Below are 18,464 nucleotides of genomic sequence, written 5' to 3'. Positions count from 1 at the left end.
AAACAAAAATCTGGAATATATATATAGTGTTACATAAATCTTTAATGTATTAGATTAAACTAGGCTGTTGGATGAAGCTGTTAGAGAGAATTTGAAGCCAGGCCAATTAAAGTTAAGAGCTAGACATTTTTAAAACTTCAAGATGAACATGCCAGTGGATGAGCAAAAATTAATTAAAAAATAAATTAAAAAAAAAGTAACTGCAGATGAACACAGCACCTAGATGTAGGGGGATGGTATAATTTTGGCTAGATGTATGGGTTTCATTTTGAAGTAACTGACTTGTGATTTTTAAAAGTAACTGAGCGGTTTCTCTGGCTGTAAATTTACTTACATACTTTCCTTTTACTAATTTAATTAAAAGTTCTTTGCTTGCAAAATTGTAATACCTAAAGAGTTTCCAAAGTTACAGAAAAAGCTTATCAGCAAATGTTTAAAATAAATTATTAAAGTAGTTAAGTGTAATGACAGGAAGGAAGATCATCCTTTTAGTGAATAAATGAAATAAACCCACTTTTTTAAAAAAAATCAATTATTCTAAATCCTTTGCAGTAGTATATAGTTTTAAAGGAAAAAGGGCTCAAATGAAGTCCATTGTTGCTTAAAAAATACTCTTTTCTCAACTGAGAAGGATGACACTGAGAAATGATACCAGCCTTCCCCAAATGTGACATAAACTATAACAGTGAAAAAGATTAGTGATAAACTCCATTATTTTGTATTTTGTCAAGTGCATGCCAATGTGGATGGTTAGAATTTAAGCAGAGTTTAACATGGTGCCAGATTAGTTTAGTAAGCTGCTAACTTACCAAATTGTAGTTGTCTCATGTTTAAGTCAAAACTAGCAAGAGTATTTAAAGCTGTAGCAAATACAGGCGATCTTATTCTGTCATGAAAACCCTGACTAGCACTATACGCTTTTTCAGATCTTGTCTAGGTGCTTTCAAAAGCTTGTCTGAAGTACAGTTCAGCACACTGCATCTCTTTAGCACGGTGCTTCTTGTGCTCTGCGTTGCCACTGGGGCAAGGATGCAGGTGCTGCCCGGCCTGTGAGCTGCAAGAGGCAAGGCAGCATCCCTTGTCTGGTTTCTTTCTTGCAGCTGAGAGGACAAAAGAAGTACACTAGTTTGCTGTGTACACCTGAGCCACCCTGCTGAGGTGTGCCAACCACCAGAGGATGGGTGCCAGGGAATACTGGAGAGGGGCCAACAGGTGGTACCTTTTTCCATGGGTGCAGTTGTTTGCACGGCACACACACATTTGCCTACATCCTGATCTCTGCTGCCTGCCTTATGTTGACATTTCTCCTGTACACAATGGATGCAAACTGCCCTTTGGTTAATGGAGTAGTGTTGGGTTTTTTTCATTTCACTTGTAAAAGATAAATGTAGACCTATTGTTTTCATCTCTCGCTGAACTTCAGGAAGCCAGGAAAATAAATCTTAAATTATTAATTCAGTTAAAGTTTCTAAACCTCTATGTTATGCTGTTGGATAGATTTTTGTAAATCATGTGAGATGACTGGGGCCATGACAAAGCAGAGGTAAAAGAAGATATTAGAAGAAAATAAATTTTGAAGCCATACAAATAATTCAAAGGCCTTGATAAACCTGTGACTGGGTTCAAGAGTATTGTTTGGTTATGTCACCTTTGTTTGGTCAGTGTTACATTAACTACAGTGATATTTACCTTTTAACAGTTAAGATCCTTAGTGCTGAGGAAACATAATAGGGAGAGTTATGAACTTGTAAGGTCTTCATTCTTTCTGATACTGAAACTCTTAAAAATATATCAACAATTCACATACAGAAGCACCTCAATTAGTGTAGATTATGTGAGGGAAGCTAAACTTCCAGAACTATCTTAAAAATAGTTTGCTATCCATTGACATGGTTTTCAACTTCTTTGTCTAAAGACTTACAGGTTATTATTTCACTTCTTTGATTTGGTATTCTTTTCCTTAGTAATGTTTGGGTTTAGACACATACAATGGGTATAATAAACACATGGTTTATTTACCTGTACTATAGTTTTGTAGTATTATGGTGGAAATATGTTATTTTGAGACATCGTATCTTAAGAAGACTTAAGAAACCTGACTTTTCCCATCTTTTTACAGGAAAATCACTTATCCGTCTTCTCAGGAAATAGTTTTCTAGTTATTCTCCTTCAGCTTATTTAGCAATGTTACAGTGTTTGTCTAGAGTGGAACGTTTCTTGTGTTTCTGCTTTATAGATAACAATTATTTGTCCAGTTTATCTAAAAACATAGTAGAGATAACATGAATTCACCTACAGTAGGCATTTCCTTATTAAAAAAGGGAAGGAGGAGTGCTAGTTAGAAGGGAATTCTACTTTGTGAGTGGTTTCTGGAGCTTTTAGTATCAGTTTCAAAATGTCAATTCTCATAACAGTATTTTGAACAGACTTTACATGTAAAATCATATGAATTTGAAAGAAGAAAATGAAACCTTTCCCCCCTTGCTTTTGAATACACAGTGAAGGAACATTGACTAATAAATCAGTTGATCAACAAATAGAGCTATTTCAGAATATTAAATGCATTTTCCTGAAACCACCTTCTTCTTAAGATATTTATTTGGGCATGCTGGAAGTGTACATAAATGGTAGTGTTTTCCTAGATAACTAAGTGGCTTTCTTTGGATTATAGGAAGTGAAGTTGGCTTGTGAATTGGTATCTATACTACTTCAAATTATACTTTCAGAGTAGGCAGATGCTTTTTTCCTGGGCATCGTTGAATTCAAGTTTTCAGAGGCTGTAATAGTTGCCAGATATTGTGTCTTTCTGAGCACCAAATGCAGCTGCACTCATAGCAGAAAATGTCAGAAATTGTGTTGTATTTTCAAGATTGCAATTAAAAAATAAGCTGCCATTTGGAATCTTGGATCTGGTGCATGCAGTATGAATTTTTATCTGAGATATAATCTGTTTCTTGCAGCCTTGCAAGTGTTTGTCACCAAGCAGTGTTAGCTTTCCAAGTTTTTGTCAACGACCTGAAAGAATGAGTGTTGTCTCACACTAAACTACTAAGTTACTTTGTGCTAACCCAGACACAAACTGTTGAGAGCAGTACTGGCTATCAGTGTTGCTGACACCTCCTTTTACATTCTAGAGCAGGCAAGCTAACAGCTTTTCCAGCTTCCTACTGGACTCACCTTGCTCCGTAAAACTTCTTTGTTTGCTTTACTGCAATCTCATGCAAGCTATTAACTCCTTACCCTGAGTACTTTTTCTACTTTCCTTGTCAAAGATAACATTTTGGACTTATTTATACTATTATTAAGTGAAGAGTAGTGAAAAATTTGTTAAGATAGCAAGCTTTGTAGTGTCCCATGTTCCCTTAAAGCTGTTACTGCTGCTCTTGGCTTACTGTAAATCATTGACCCTCAGAGCCAGTGTGTGGGACTCAGTGTTCTTTTTTGTTTCCCTTTTCTTCCCTTTTTTCTTTTTTTTTTTCCTCCTGTTTTTTTCTTCTTTTCTTCCTCCAAGGTATAGAACTTGAATTTCTTTTAAGTGTATAATTTGGTACTCTACACTGTGACTATTAAGAATTGCTGTTTACTATTACACTTCATGAGTATTTTGTTTCCTTAATGCTTTAATCCTCACTAAATTATTTTGCCAAGAATATAATTTAACTTTGCTTTTAGCAGAGCAGTATGTCTTATGATAACCATAAGTATTGTAATAATAATTAAATTCTACTACTCTTCTGTACTTTTCTGTACCTTACAAACTTACTTCAGATGTAAAGCAAATGATAATTAACATTCCCTTTTTCTTGTGCTAGGTTTTCTACTTATTTTTCATTGCAGTTCAAGGAAAGAGTGGATTAGAAATGCACTGAACAATTATCTCTGCCTTTTGTGAAGACATTTTAAAATTTATTACTGTAACTTGGAAGAGCTGCCTTATATGAACATAAATACACTTGTTAATTCAGATGGCAGTGGCTTTCCTTCTGAGTTACACATGGCACCCACCACGAGCTATCCCTGTTGAGCACACTGCTCTAGGCCCTGTTGTTTGGGAGAGGCCTTTGACATCTTCTGTTTGTCAGTCTAGTGTTATTACTGTTTAGCCACCAAATTAGTTTTTGTGAGTACACCTCACATCTTCATAAATGGTTCTAGCTGAAAAATACTGCAAACATTTACATTAAAGGTTATTTCTTTGTTCTGTAATATAACTGAGAAAAAAGGAATCTAGCTGTGGTAGCAGTCAATTGCATTGTGAAAATTATGTTTGTTTTGCTTTTAATAGGAAAAGCTCTTGTCCAGATCTCTTCAAAGAGGTGAAGATCTTCAGTTTGATCAGGTAGGAGGCATGTAATTGAAGACAACTTTTATTGGATTACTGTGGGCTCTGTTTTTGCAGGATAGTGATTCCACTGTTGTCATAACTTGGAACATCTACATCTGAATCTGTGTCAGAAGATTTAGACCTTGAATGTTAGACTTTATTTTCCATTGTAGAATATAATAGTAAGAAAGAAACTGCTAGAATAATTTATTGAAGGTGGCAGTGAAAGCTGGTGGGGGAAAGATGCTGAAATGTGGTAGAGGACAAAACGTTTTAATTTATTTCTATTATCACTTATTTTTTCAGACTTTGGTGTTCTGTTTTTATAAACAAATAGTGTTAATTTAATTTTGGCAACATGGTTTTTACTGAAGGCTTTTTGATTCTGTGGCAGAAGGCATAAGTTAGATTCAAAATGTTACTTTGTCCTTTACTGCAAATATAGACACACTGTGAGGCAATTCTATTTCACTTACTATAAGGGAACTGTACCTGGAATGACTGTTCACTCCTTTTATTGTTCATTCTCTCTATTTCCAATTTTTCAGCAGTATAGGCATGATTTTGTCCCATAAGTACTTCCTTGCAGCGGAGAGGCATCATTCAGATGAAGCTTCATTAATTGCCTGTTCCTGTTCTTAACTGTTCCTGAATAACATCTGCTGTATGAAGTTTAATGTTCTGTCCATATCTTCTGTAACTGAATTTTTGTTTCCTGCTTTCCATTACCACTTGGGTATAAGTATTAGACATTGCAGTGAAATCTGTGGACCTGCCTTTACTTTTCAATGAACAGCCATCCATGCACCTTTTTCCCTCCTTCCAAAAGAGAATCTAATAGTAACATGTAATAGTTGATGTATAATTTTCTTTTCAAAGAAAAACAAAAATAAATCCACCACCACAAATGTCACATAGTCTTTTAATATCTTCTAACCTAACCTGCTGCCTTTATTTCCGAGATGAAAGTTTACTCATAAGCAAGGGAAATGGATAAGGGGGAAGGCTATAAATTCTTTGTTAGCTGCAGTATGTTGTAGTTGTTTTAAAGATGACCAAAAGCTAAATAATATGAATGATAGGAATTATCTAAGGAAATACGTAAATGAGTACTGTTTCTAATTTTTCTTCTAGCTCTCGCTCCCCCTTCTTACTGCCATGTTTTTCCTCAGTTAAGGATGTTTTTTATAAATCACTAGTAGTCATGTATTAAACTACATAGAGGTTCTAAAAATAGACTGAATGAAGAGAAGTAAAAAAATAAAGCATATGAATTTGAAAGTCTTGTAATATAGAAATAAACTAGTTTTCCTGAAAATACAGTACTTTAAAAAAATTTGTTTTAGTTGTGTCTCTATATATGTGTGTGTGTATGTATATGAGTTCTTATTTTGTTCTTTTGTTATTTGTAATCTACTTTGGATTCATTGAGATCTGAATTTTAATGCTACTGAATAAGTGCTTTAAAGAGAGCTAAATGACTGCCTTATGATGACAAGGATTGTGAATTTTGATAGGGAATTTTGAACATTGTTTGGCAAAAGGAATTAAGATTGCTTCTCTCTTCATTGCTTGATGTATGAAACCTTTATTAAGAACAATTCTCCAACAGTGCAGAAGATTACAGATTAAAAAAGAGATTGGTAAAGTGTGGGAGTGAGGAGGATCGAGAGTGCACAACCACAGCATCCAGCAGAGAAGCTAGAGCTGTTGCTGGGCCAACCTTGTTCACCCAGAGGTTTTCCTAGAGCTAGGAATTCAGATCCAAAAAGTGGCTTTACTGATACAGTGTCTGAGCTAGTTCTGGAAGTCAGCTTAAAGAAGACAGAGGTCTGGAAGTCAGCTTAAAGAAGACAGAGGTCCTCCATCAACCTGCACCTCAGGAAGTCCCCCATCATCCCCACATCACCATTGGCCAATCAGAGCTCAAATCAGTCCAACAGTTTAATTACCTCGGTAGCCTCATCTCCTCAGATGGTAAGATCGATGGAGAGATAGACAACAGGTTAGCTAAGGCATATAGTGCTTTTGGAAAACTCCACAAAAGAGTATGGCGTAATAAACACTTGAAGAAAAGCACCGAGATCAGTGTTTACAAAGCCATAGTGTTGTCTGCTCTCTTACGTGGTTCCGAATCATGGATCATCTACCGCCACCACCTGCGTCTCCTAGAACGCTTCCATCAACACTGCCTCCATACAATCCTTAACATCCGCTGGTCAGATTATGTGACCAATACATCTGTTCTTGAGCAAGCAACTGTCACAAGTATTGAGGCCATGTTACTGAGAACACAGCTGCAATGGGCAGGGCACATCTCAAGGATGAAGGACCACCACCTCCCTAAGATCCTGCTCTATGGTGAACTTGCCGCTGGCTGCCGCATGAGAGGAGCCCCAAAGAAAAGATACAAGGACTCCCTGAAACAACATCTCAGCCTTGGCCATACTGATCACCATAACTGGTCTACTCTGGCCTCAAATTGGGAGGCCTGGAGACACACCATCTCTAACGCAACTGTCTCCTTCGAGAACACACGCAGGATCACTCTCGAGGAAAAAAGGCAACGCAGAAAGAACCGTGTCTTGCAGAATACACCATCTAAGGAGTCTTTCTGCTGTGCCTTTTGCAATCGGATATGTCTGTCACGTATTGGCCTCATAAGCCACCAACGTGCCTGTAGCAAATGTGGATAGTGCCTTCCCAAATCTTCGTTCGCGAAGCCCAGCCATGATGTCTGAGCTAGTAAGTGTTGTACTTTGTGAATAAAGAGAACATGATTGGAACACAAGAGGGACTCAGGGACTAGGAGGTATCTAATTAACACTTGTTCTCGCAGCTCAGTAAGCAAGGAGAAGAGGGATGGAGGAGGAAGACGTGTTGCCTGTCCCTACAATAAAAAAGTAAAATAGCTTTTTAATGGGATTATAAGTAATTTTTGAAACAGAACCAGACCAAAAGGGCTGCAATCAAAAGCAAGTGTACATAATCAGTAGTTTTTAATTTTCAAACATTACAGTTCTTCTGTCATTTGAGGTCTTATTTGGAACAAAAATTTGAATTTAGCTAAAATGAAATTTTGGAAAATAAGAAGGAAATTTGTATATTGCTTCACTTGTGAACTGTTAAAAATTTTCATTTTAGTACCAGCACTTTCCCTTTATCATTCCTAGCACATCAAGAAGCTACCGGACAGGAATTTTTTGATAGAGCATATATTGCAGTTCTTAAAATATTTTTGCTTGTACAGCTTGAAACTGAAATAGCTTGTATTTTTCTTTTTTTTGTTTGTTGTAGGAATCAGACTTGGCAATTTCCTACTCTTGTCCTAAGACACTAGAACTTTATGATCACACAGAAGCCTATCTTGGCTGTCTCAGTAACTGAAAGCAGATGTGTCTGACATTCAGACTTGATCATGATTAGGCACAACTTGAGCAATGTTTTCAGGATCAGGATTTTGCCCACAGCATTTGGGCAATAGCATCTTACTGTAATTTTTCATCTCTCTCCTTTTACCTCTCACTGTGCTGCTGGGTATGTTATGTGCAGCAATTAGCAATGTGTTGTGGCCTTTTAAGACTTGAGCAGGATTTGCTATTTAATTCTGAGGAATTGAAATATACGTCATGATGACTAGTGCAGCCCTGTCCTCTTGGGTATTTCAGGAGCTCTTTGTCTGGATTGCTGATTTCAATGTAGGCATAATACAGAAATATATAAGAAATAAAGTATGTTTTGTATTAGAGATTCTTATTTGTTTTTATATGATGATCCTGAATTTAGTATCCAAGCAATATGGTAATTATTTTAAATGAAAAATAGCTTATGTTCTGCTTAGCAGCTATATAATATGAGCAAAGATGTCATCTTCCTGATAATTCCAGTGTCTTCATTAGAATGTTAAGGATGCAAAACTGACTTTTCATTTCAAGAGATAGATGTATTATAAATGCTACTAGTTTCTGGGTTTAGAACTTTACAAATCATGCTTTTCACTGCATGTGATACAGCTTGTTTCTGTGGAAGACAATGTAAATTGCTCAAGTACTGGAAGATCTGTGAATGGTAGTAATATTAATAAACTCTGTAAACTTGCAGCAAAACCCAAGTTTAGTAAAGCTTAAAATGCGATTTGCTTCTTTTTATTCTGCTAATAAATCTATCCGTTCAGAAGGAGGGCAAGGGAGTTAGAATTGCTTTGTGGAGTCATTTTACATTGACAGCACAGGGTAACTTAAGTGTTCACTTTATGTATTCCTGTACTGTTGTGTGTGTAGCTGCTGTATGAACATAGCTCTGTGCAATGTATGGGATATAGAATTGTTTTTAGGGAAAGAGAATCTGTTAGTTTTAGAGAAAGAGAAATTAATGTGTTACCCCGTGTTTAGGTTATTTGGGATATGGGAATTGACAGTAAATTCCGAAGGCAAAATACATTTTGGATTGGTGTGGTTGTGATAGATCTCTTCTTCATCAAGTTTAGCTTTCATTCTAAGAATTCCAGTTACATTGATGATTTTATGCTGAGTCTAATGTCTTCAGTTTAGTAAGTCATGAGAAGGGTTTGTTCTTTTATTTTCTGTTTTTTTCCCTAAAATATATTAATGCTTTTAACTTGTAATTGCTGCTACTGGCTAGAGTGAGGTCAGTGGAGGTGTTTTGAGTATCCCAAGCTGATGCAAGCAGCAGGCATTCCTTGCACATGAAATCTCAGCGAAGTTATTTCAAAGCTTGATCAGTACAAATGAGTCATTTAAGTTCTATTTTTCTGATATTTCCACTAACTGAAATGTAAGGGTTTTAATAGTAGCCCACAAGTGTCTCAAATTTGGTTTTCTTTGCTCTTCTCCTTCTTCACAGATTTTTGCTATTGCTTTTTCCCAAGGAGGTTTGTCAGACCCCTGCCACATCAAAAAATTCTCTTAATTTATCCACATTCATTTTCACCATATACTGATTTATTTCAGATCACAGAATATTTTTTAAGTGGTAACATTGAACTAGTTTTTACTGTCCACTTTTAGAAGCCTGATGTATACTGACTGGTTGATCGGGTATTTATTTTGTATGGATGTGGGTGCAAAAGAAACAGGACTAAAACACATTTAGTTTGCAAAGCAGTCATAAAGCTTTCAACATATAGTAATATAAGAATGAAGGAATTCTTAACGTTTAACCTTTTTTCTGAAGCATTATAATAATCCTACAGAATATTTCTACCTTCTGGTTTTTTTCTATGTTAAAAAGGCTTTGTATGGTTTTGTGTTGCCTGCAATAACTGCCTGCGTCTTTTCGTGCAGTTAGCTGATTGTACATGACCCTTCTGCAACAGGCATGTCTAGTTTTTCCAATGAATCTTTTTCTAGTTAGTGTCCTATTGACAGACAATAATAATAGGAAAAAAAAAATCTAATAATTCTTGTAAAAAAAATCTTAATGAAACCTGGTTCGTATTCAGTTCTGGAACAAATGTAGTTTGTGTTGTATACTCAAATTTAAAATTTTATGAGTTTACAGAATAAGAATATTATTTTACTTATTTTGAGGAAGCTTCTCCATTTGTTTATATAATTAAAGGATTTTTCAGAGAATCAAGAATGCTATTTAATTCTTGTGATTTAGCTAGTTGACTGGCTAACAAGCTGAGTAAAGCATTCAGAAGGTTGAAAGAGGTTCTCCTGAGGTTTCCCTCAGGTTAACCTGTCCCCATCCCTTCCTCAAGTGAGAAAACCCAAGATATTTCAAATGAGGACAAAGAAATAATGGCATTGATCTTATATTAGTTTTCTGGAATAGTGAGTAATAGATAAATTATAGTAAGAGAATGGATTCTGTTGAAACCTCTTATTTGAAAGATGCAAGAGGTAATTAATACATGGCATCAGTGAGCAGCCTGTATTTTGGGGGATGGGCTTGCTCCCTGCTGCCACCTAGAAGGGAGTTTATAATGGCATTATGCTGTCTTCAGTCATTCTTCTCCTTTCCAAGCTTGGGCACTTAGGGAGTGCTGTTAAAGTTGTTAGTTAAAGGAAGTTTAGAGAATTTAGGTTTTATAACATCTTGAAGTCTTCCTTCCATAATGGTTTCTGTTGCCACATTTGTTTCATATGTAAGTTTACTACTTGTATGGGTTTTCTGAAAGAAAACAGTAGATGGGGAGTTATGCCGAAAGTAGATGTAGCTTGAGATCTACATCAGTCAAATGTATTAAAATTAGTTTAGAATATATAAAAGGCTCTCATTTTTGTTTATATAATAACTAAAGAAGTAGGTTTTTAAAGGTTACATGCTCCTCAGTTTAGGAGGATTACGTCTTGTCTGTCCTTTGTAATGTGGAGGTACATATGCTTCAGAGATATGTACAGCAACATTCAGGGACATCCTAAAACCTCGGCTGTTTTCTCAATGGTTTTGTGCAGGTTATCTGTAATCCCTGTGACCTTCAGAACACTCTGTCTGCATATATTTGTTATAGTAATGGACTTAGTGTGTAATATTTACAGTAATTGTCCCAGGTGAAAATGAACATAAAGTTGCTACTTTGTGAAGTTCCATTAAAAAAACAATTTGAAAGAATGATTATAACTCTAGGATTTTTATCGCTTTATTGTGCTAAAGTATTTTTCTTACTTCTTTTTCAGTTGATAAGCTCCATGAGCTCAGTAGCAGAGCACTGTCTCCCCTCCTTACTACGCACCTTGTTTGACTGGTACAGGCGTCAGAATGGAACAGAAGATGAATCTTACGAATACAGACCTCGGTCGAGCACAAAATCAAAGGGGTAAGAGTTTTCCTTGCAAAAGTCTGTTTGATTTTTGTGTGCTTTCTCAAAAAAATGTGTGCTTTGTACTTCTGTGACAAGGATGTTGCATTTGGACCTGTCATTACCTAAATCCATGTGGAAAGAGCACAGACTTCTTTGAGGTAGTGTATTCAATTTGCCTGATGATAAGTATAAAGTGACTTAATGGTTTTGGTTTAGATATAGAGAAGGAAGTTGGATACTGGCAATTCCAGGCTAGTTTGTCCCTTTTCAAATTGTTTTGGTTGTTGACAGCTCCCTTTCCAGCTATCCATTTTATATCCATGTGCAGCAATGATTACATGAAAGGCAATGCAATAATTATCTCTACAACATTTGTGTTCAGTGTTGTGTATGATACCTGTGTTCTTGATTTCTTTTTTTAGGGATGAGCAACAACGTGAAAGAGATTATCTACTTGAAAGGAGGGACTTAGCTGTAGATTTCATTTTTTGTTTAGTTTTAATAGAGGTTCTAAAACAGGTAAGCTCTTTTGCTTTGGCAAATTAATTTTAATATTTTGCTTTTAATATTGATTTTTATTGCCTCCTTTAAATTTTTATATTAAAAACTAGAACATATCTGTGATGAGCATATGCAAGGCTGTCATTATCCTCTCAGCTACATAAAACCTTTGGCTTCTTCTGTCTTTTCTTTAAATGTTTGCATTATCTCAGTTCATATGTCTTGGAAAACTGCATGTGCTGCAAAAAGAAAAACTGTAAAAAATAAGTTTATTTATGTTCAGTACCTTTTGTCTTCTTAAATGTTTTTGAAATACAGTGTGCAGTCATTGAATGACAAGATTAAAGTGTCACTTCAAAAATATTAGAAAGGGCATATAATTTTGCTTGACCTTATAATGTGTTAGATAATATTACAATTTCTGTTAATATAAAATTTGCATGGGTGTTTGGACAAGAGGATAGGATTTGGCTTCAAGTAGCAGCATTTTTTCTCACGTTCTTTGAGTGGAGAAAAACATTAAGAAATGTTTTGAAACATGAGTAGAATTGAGCAAACTTCAGGTACTTAAAGTAGTTTGTGTCTTTTAAGTGTAGGTCCATGAAAATTAAATTACTTTTTCTCTACTAAGTAAAGCAAGAGCTGTTTTAGTTTGCAAATAATTTGTAGGAGATTTATGTTTATGTGGTTGTGTATGGTATGTTTGTGATACGGGGGAGAATGAAAACAGTAAAACCAAAGAGCTGCCTGTCCTTCTCTGAGACAGCCACTAATCATCCAAAATAATGTTCCCATACTGCATGCACAGATATGCAGAGAACAGTAGTAAAACCATCAAACTCTTAATGTGTTAGTGTTTTACAGAAAATCTTTAGTTCATACTGTCTCCCTGTCTAAATTTTCAGTCAGTGCAAAAGAAAAAGGGAAATGGAATAGATTGTTTAGGATTGCAGGGTTCTATGGGTGGCTTCTGTATTTTGAATGGGTACTACTTTTTCTGTTGAGTAGACCCATGTTGCCAGTGATTCAGATGTCAGGAGAGGTGCAAGAGTTTGGTCTTCAAGACATGTTTGATGAGTCTCTCATGCATGTACTCCAGACAAGAAAGATGTTTTTCTGATGAGGGTGTTTCTGGTAAGGATAAGGATCTGCAATGGGCCACTAAACATAGATACACCACTTAAGAGAATCGTTTGGTCAATTCAGTATTAAAAGTTATCTAAAGGAGGGTTTGTGTGTTCTGCCTGTAATTTGAATCTGCAATTAGGCAGTCCAACAGCCCAGAAAAGATGGCTTTTTATCAATAAATACGTTTACATTCACATTACCTCCATCTTCCTCTCTTCATGGGAGTCCTGTCACTCTTCAGTTCTTAACAACTGGTTTTATAGGATGCAAAGGATATGATCCAGCCCTTTCTGTAATAGGCACAGAGCAGATGGTGAGGGAGTGACAGACATGACCTATATAGGAACAGAAATCTTTTGTTTGAATTACATGTTGCTCATTGTATGAATATGCATGTAAATAGCCAGTTCCAGTAACTAGAAGGTTTTGAACAAAAAGCTTTCTTAATGCAGAAGAGTATGAAATTCTCAATCAGTAAGTGCTTAGTTTTTTATAGACAAGAGAATAATCTATTTTAGTGAAAATCTTAAACACTTAAACAGTAATGTGTAGTAGGGTTATCCTAGTCTCTACCTAAATTGCTTTGAAACTTTCAAGATATAATGACTTCATAATTATATATAGTGCTTTTTTAAAGACTACATTTGATTTTTAAAACAAATGTTTACTTCCAAATCTGAGAAAGATGGTGATGTCAAAGAGAGCCTCAGTAAAAGAAGGGCCTTCTAATAAATACTTAGTTTTGATTCTCACCAAATTGCTACTTATTGCTAGGAAGATTTGTATATATTTTGAATGCTTTCATCTGCAGAAAGTGTGAAATGGAGATGATCATCACTTCTACATTCTTTTTGGTTTGTTTTGTTTTCTTTCTTTATATCAAGATGAATTGTTTTTTGAGATTAAAGCTGTAGTAACACCACCCAAAATAGCAAGTGTGAAAAGATGCATAGTTAACCTTGTCTGAGAAATTTTGATGACAAATTCATAGTATTTAGTTAACTGTGGTTTATTTTGTCATTAATTTAATCCCTAAGAGCCATCATGCAAAATAATTTAGGAAAATGGCAATCCAGATTTGTGCAAATGTTCATATATTGCAGAATTAACTTTATCATATGCCAGCTAAGGATGACACTAGCGGGAGAGATTTCTATGGTGCATCTCACAGTACTGTTTACTTGCTTCATACATACATATAAATGATATCTGCATTTCAGATACCTGTTCATCCAGTGCCAGATCCTTTAGTACATGAAGTTCTAAACTTGGCTTTTAAGCACTTTAAACATAAGGAAGGGTAAGTTTCACTTGTGTACTTTAAAATATTTTGTGTGTATTTCCAGCTTGTGCTTGATTGTTGTGATTGTTCTCCTTTGCCTCACATGTAACATGTTTGTGATAATACTGTAAATGAACACTGGTTGATATCTTTAGATTGAAAACATATCTTGAAAGAACACAGCTGTATTCAATATAAGGCAGAGTTCATTTTGCTTAGAATATACAGAATGATTTACACAGCCAGAGAGAATAAGAAGTCTGATTTTGAATAACTTCCTATCCAGAATACATTTCTTATGAAGTGAGAAATGAGACTATATCACTTTACCCATGCATTTTAGATTTGATTTTCATTGTTTGTGTGGTAATAATCTGCCTCGCTATGTTTTGTAATTAAAAACTTGCTTGGGGCTTAGAAGAACAAAGTTGTATTTAACTTTTTTTTTTTGCTTTTATTGTGGGTTGTTTGTTTGTTTGTTTTTTCTCTTTAGGTATTCAGGAACCAACACTGGGAATGTGCATATTATTGCAGACTTATATGCAGAAGTGACAGGGGTTCTTGCTCAATCAAAGTAAGCTCAGTCTCTGACTCTTCTTGTGTTTGGGAAAAAAACAATCTAGACTTAAAGACTATTTAATATAGTGACTATTATTAATGTCCCCAGTAACTGTAAGTTTCCAGTGTAGTCAGATGTAGTCTGGTGTGTTTCTCATGTTCCAGCACAATAAATTTGAACAAATCAAGAAATAATCTTTAGTATAATTGCTTTGCAGTCAACTTGTAGGTGCAAGTAAAGGAGGCCTTGTATCAGTCAGTCATTGTTGTTTAGTTAACATGTATATTCTAATGTGCTGATCATAATAGGTACTCTTAAATGCCTAGATTTTAAGTATAGAGTTCATCTTACTTGTGTTTCTCTTAGTATAAGTGCTGTTACTGTCACAGATTAAAGAAAACATATCAAAATTATAGACCTCATATAAAAGTAATTAAGAATGCAGATAATTGTTGTCTATATTCTTTGTTTAGGTTTCAAGCTGTTAGGAAGAAATTTGTTACTGAATTAAAGGAACTGCGACAAAAAGAACAGAGTCCTCATATAGTACAAAGTATCATCAGTTTAATTATGGGAATGAAGTTTTTTCGAGTAAAGATGTATCCCGTGGAGGATTTTGAAGCATCATTTCAGTTCATGCAGGTAAATGAATAGTACAGAAAACTGAAATGAACATGATTTTGATTGTTTAACTCATGAAACCACAGTGACACTTGCAGTGATCAGTCACTCACTCTACTTTTGTGCCATCCTTCATCCTTTTCTGTTCAGTTCATAAGTTTTCAGAGGTGTGAATCATTGGTTTCTGTGCAGGAGAAACCTTTCACAATTGTCTCAGTAATGTGGCAAACCTGTAATATATGAATTTATTTAAGACTGAATGAAAATGGGTAGCAATCAAGTAATTTTCTTTATGAAAGTAGTATGTTAAAGAAAAAAAATTATTTGATATATCTTTTTTTAGCAGCTGAGATGCCAAGACACACTTTTCTTTTAAACCACTTCAGTAAGTTTTCAGAGAGACTGCATGTTCAAACTTGTACATGGTTTATTTATAGTATCTGGAATATTTAATTCTCTGTAACATTGTTTTTGCAGCAAAGTCATATTGAAAATGAAAATGAGTATATAAAAATAAAGTATAATTTTCTAACAATTTTAATAGAGATAAGTGTTAATTTTTTAAAAGCTTCAGAATAACCTGAGGAAAAAGGTGTATATTTATATTTTGAATATTCTTTATATTCTGAGTAGAAAGTAAATAGCTGTCTGGTATTACAAATGTTCTCCTTTCAATTTCTTGAGGTGAATTGCAGAGGAAAGGGTTTTGCAGTTTCTGATGTTTTGTAAAGCTGATATTGTCAAGGAATATAAGACTGACTTAGACACATTGCTTCTTTTAAGTTAAAACAGGCAATTAATGTTATACTGCTAGTGGTTTTTAAGGCATAGTTACATTTGCATTCTTTTTTCTAAATACTTTTTCTGATGTTTTCTTACTAAGGAGTGTGCTCAATACTTCCTGGAAGTAAAAGATAAAGATATAAAACATGCCCTTGCTGGTTTGTTTGTGGAAATTCTCATACCTGTGGCTGCTGTAAGTATTTTAATCCCCCCCTGCCCCACTATTCCTCCCACTTTCAATTGGGCTCTCATTGTTAAAATTGCTTCAATTAATCCTCAAAATAATACATTTTTACAGATTCAAAAAGACTTTTAGTACCTAAAGAGGGCTTACAAGAAGGCTGAAGAGGGACTTTTTACAACGGCATGTAGTAGTAGGACAAAGGGAAATGGCTTCAAACTGAAGAAGGGTAGGATTAGATTAGATTTTAGAAAGAAATTCTTTACTATAAGGGTGGTGAAGCACTGGTGCAGGTTGCCCAGAGCAGCTGTGGGTGCCCCATCCCTGGAAGTGTTCAAGGCCATGTCGAATTGGGCCCTGAGCAACCTCTTCTAGTGAAAGATATCCCTGCCCATGGCAGAGGTGTGAACTAGTCTATCTTTGAAGTCCCTTCCAACCCAAACCACTCTTGGATTCTGTGACTGTTAAGTAGATTACAAGCACCTACACAGTCTTAAAGGGAAATGTGTTGGTTTGTGTTAGCTAGTTTACAATCTTTTTTCAGAACTTTTTAAAATTGTCTGTTTGCTTGATGCCTTTATCACCAGAGCACTGTGTAATTTTATACATGCTCTAAAAATTTGAAATTTCCTTGGTTTAGTATTTGCTCAAGGGTCCTGTTGACTTTTCTTTATTAGCTGAAACTTGTTAAGTTCTTTCTAGAATAAACTGAGATATGTAACATCTTATAAGGAGCGTGTGGTCTCCTATGCAAGAAGGAAGAATGTAGGTTTTGGCTAATTAAATAAAGATAATTCATATGTCTGCTCCTTCAAGTGGAAGAACAGTGAGTTGTCTCCTGTGTGTGTTTTGAAGCTAAAGGTAGAAATTTCACTCTGCAACCCAGAACAAGAAAAAAAACCCTAAATATCGTCACAGTGTTTGGATGTACAGCATGTGTGTAATATGTGTAATGCTGCTTGTGAGAATGCTTTCAGTCAAGACAGGCTCTTCTCCTTCCTCCCAGGTTACTTTGCTCAGTTATGTGAAGCTTGTTCAACAGATCACTGTGAAATTATGGCGCCTCAGTGTATATACCTTACGTTGACCATTTACCACAAGCTCAGATAATTTAGACTGATTAGTAGATTGATACTTGCTGTGATTGTTGTCTAAAATGTTAGTTGTATGAGCAGATGGTGTGTTTTAGCACAGGCTAAAACAGATGTGTTTGGCACACTGTCCCAAAAAATGGCAGGTCATGGCTCCATGTTGCAACTGAGTATGTGGGCATATCTTGCTGTGTGTGGAGAATTGGGAGATGTAGGTCTTGTTTCGTAGGATGGGATCTAAAAGGACTAGCACACCGGGTGGGGATCCCATCTGAGCAAGCACATGGGAAAAGAAAGGTGAATCTCTCTGAGCTCTATATCCTCTTTCAAATGGTCTACCTTGACCTGGGCCATGGGAAAATGCTTCTCTCCCTTCCTTAATCTCAATCTTCAAGGGATTTTTTTGGGTTTTTGGTGGGTTTTTTTGGTTTGTTTTTGTTTGTGTTTGTTTGTTTTCTGTCTGTGGGTTTTTTTTTTTAAATTAGAAAGGAGACAATCTTTCTTCATAAGATATAACTACAAAGAGGTGGTGTTGGTGGTAGCTGTTTATTGGATGAAGTTTTGATCTTTCCAGGGCATACTTAAAATCTTCTAGAGAAGAATTTCTTATCCTGTTAAAGAGGGAACTCACTTTGTCGTTTTGAACTCCCTAGTTGCTTGGCAGTTGGAGTGGGGGTACAAAGTGAAAGTACCTAACATTTAGGTAAATGCATATATTAGTTTAGAGAATCATAAATACAGTGAAAACTGTGCATACAATGATGAGACATAAGCAGCATTTGGGAACGGGGACTCCCCGGTGGCAGGTGCGGAGTCTCGCAGAGCGGCTGTGCAGGGCACTGTGGTGGTGTGTGCAGCGCTTCCTACGAGCACAGCCTGACTCAGCGCTTTAAACAGTTGGTAAGGGAGGCTTGATCTTTCCTTCTGACTCATTGAGTCTCTAATCATTTCGTACAAATGGAGCTTCTTAAATAGAAGCAAAGAGCCTCATCCCAGACTGAGATGCAGTTGAGCAGGTTAGTCATTCTCTTGGAAGACGTGAGATGCAAGTTTGAATATTTTTTAAGCAACGGAGGGAATTGAATGTAGATTTTTCTGTATCTTGGATACAGAAAATGGCTTAAGTGAGGAAGCTGTTAGGTTTCAGCACTGAGACTTCTTTACTGTCATTCTCTTGCTTAGTCATTCAGGCATTTTAAAAAACCCATCCTGATTTGGACCCTGC

At 35.7% G+C, this 18,464-nt stretch overlaps 1 protein-coding gene across 14 annotated transcripts in view; it reads left to right on the top strand.

Moving 5' to 3' along the window:
• Positions 1–18,464, top strand: part of FRYL (FRY like transcription coactivator) — a 165,378-nt gene that overhangs the window by 69,191 nt on the left and 77,723 nt on the right. For all 14 annotated transcript variants that reach the window (XR_003526494.1, XM_027636270.1, XM_027636271.1 and 11 more), the window contains 7 exons: positions 4,286–4,339; positions 10,969–11,108; positions 11,516–11,612; positions 13,943–14,022; positions 14,498–14,578; positions 15,037–15,205; positions 16,068–16,160. Coding sequence is in view for 13 of the 14 variants with exons in the window: in XM_027636270.1 (XP_027492071.1) it covers positions 4,286–4,339; positions 10,969–11,108; positions 11,516–11,612; positions 13,943–14,022; positions 14,498–14,578; positions 15,037–15,205; positions 16,068–16,160 (714 nt within the window). In the remaining variant the exon portion in view is untranslated. The remainder of the gene's footprint in view (positions 1–4,285; positions 4,340–10,968; positions 11,109–11,515; positions 11,613–13,942; positions 14,023–14,497; positions 14,579–15,036; positions 15,206–16,067; positions 16,161–18,464) is intronic.

This window comes from Corapipo altera, unplaced genomic scaffold, assembly GCF_003945725.1.
Source record: "Corapipo altera isolate COAL_440 unplaced genomic scaffold, ASM394572v1 22b, whole genome shotgun sequence".
Lineage (NCBI taxonomy): Eukaryota > Metazoa > Chordata > Aves > Passeriformes > Pipridae > Corapipo > Corapipo altera.
The sequence above is the reverse complement of the archived record's forward strand: the minus strand, read 5'-3'. Positions and strand labels throughout refer to the sequence as shown.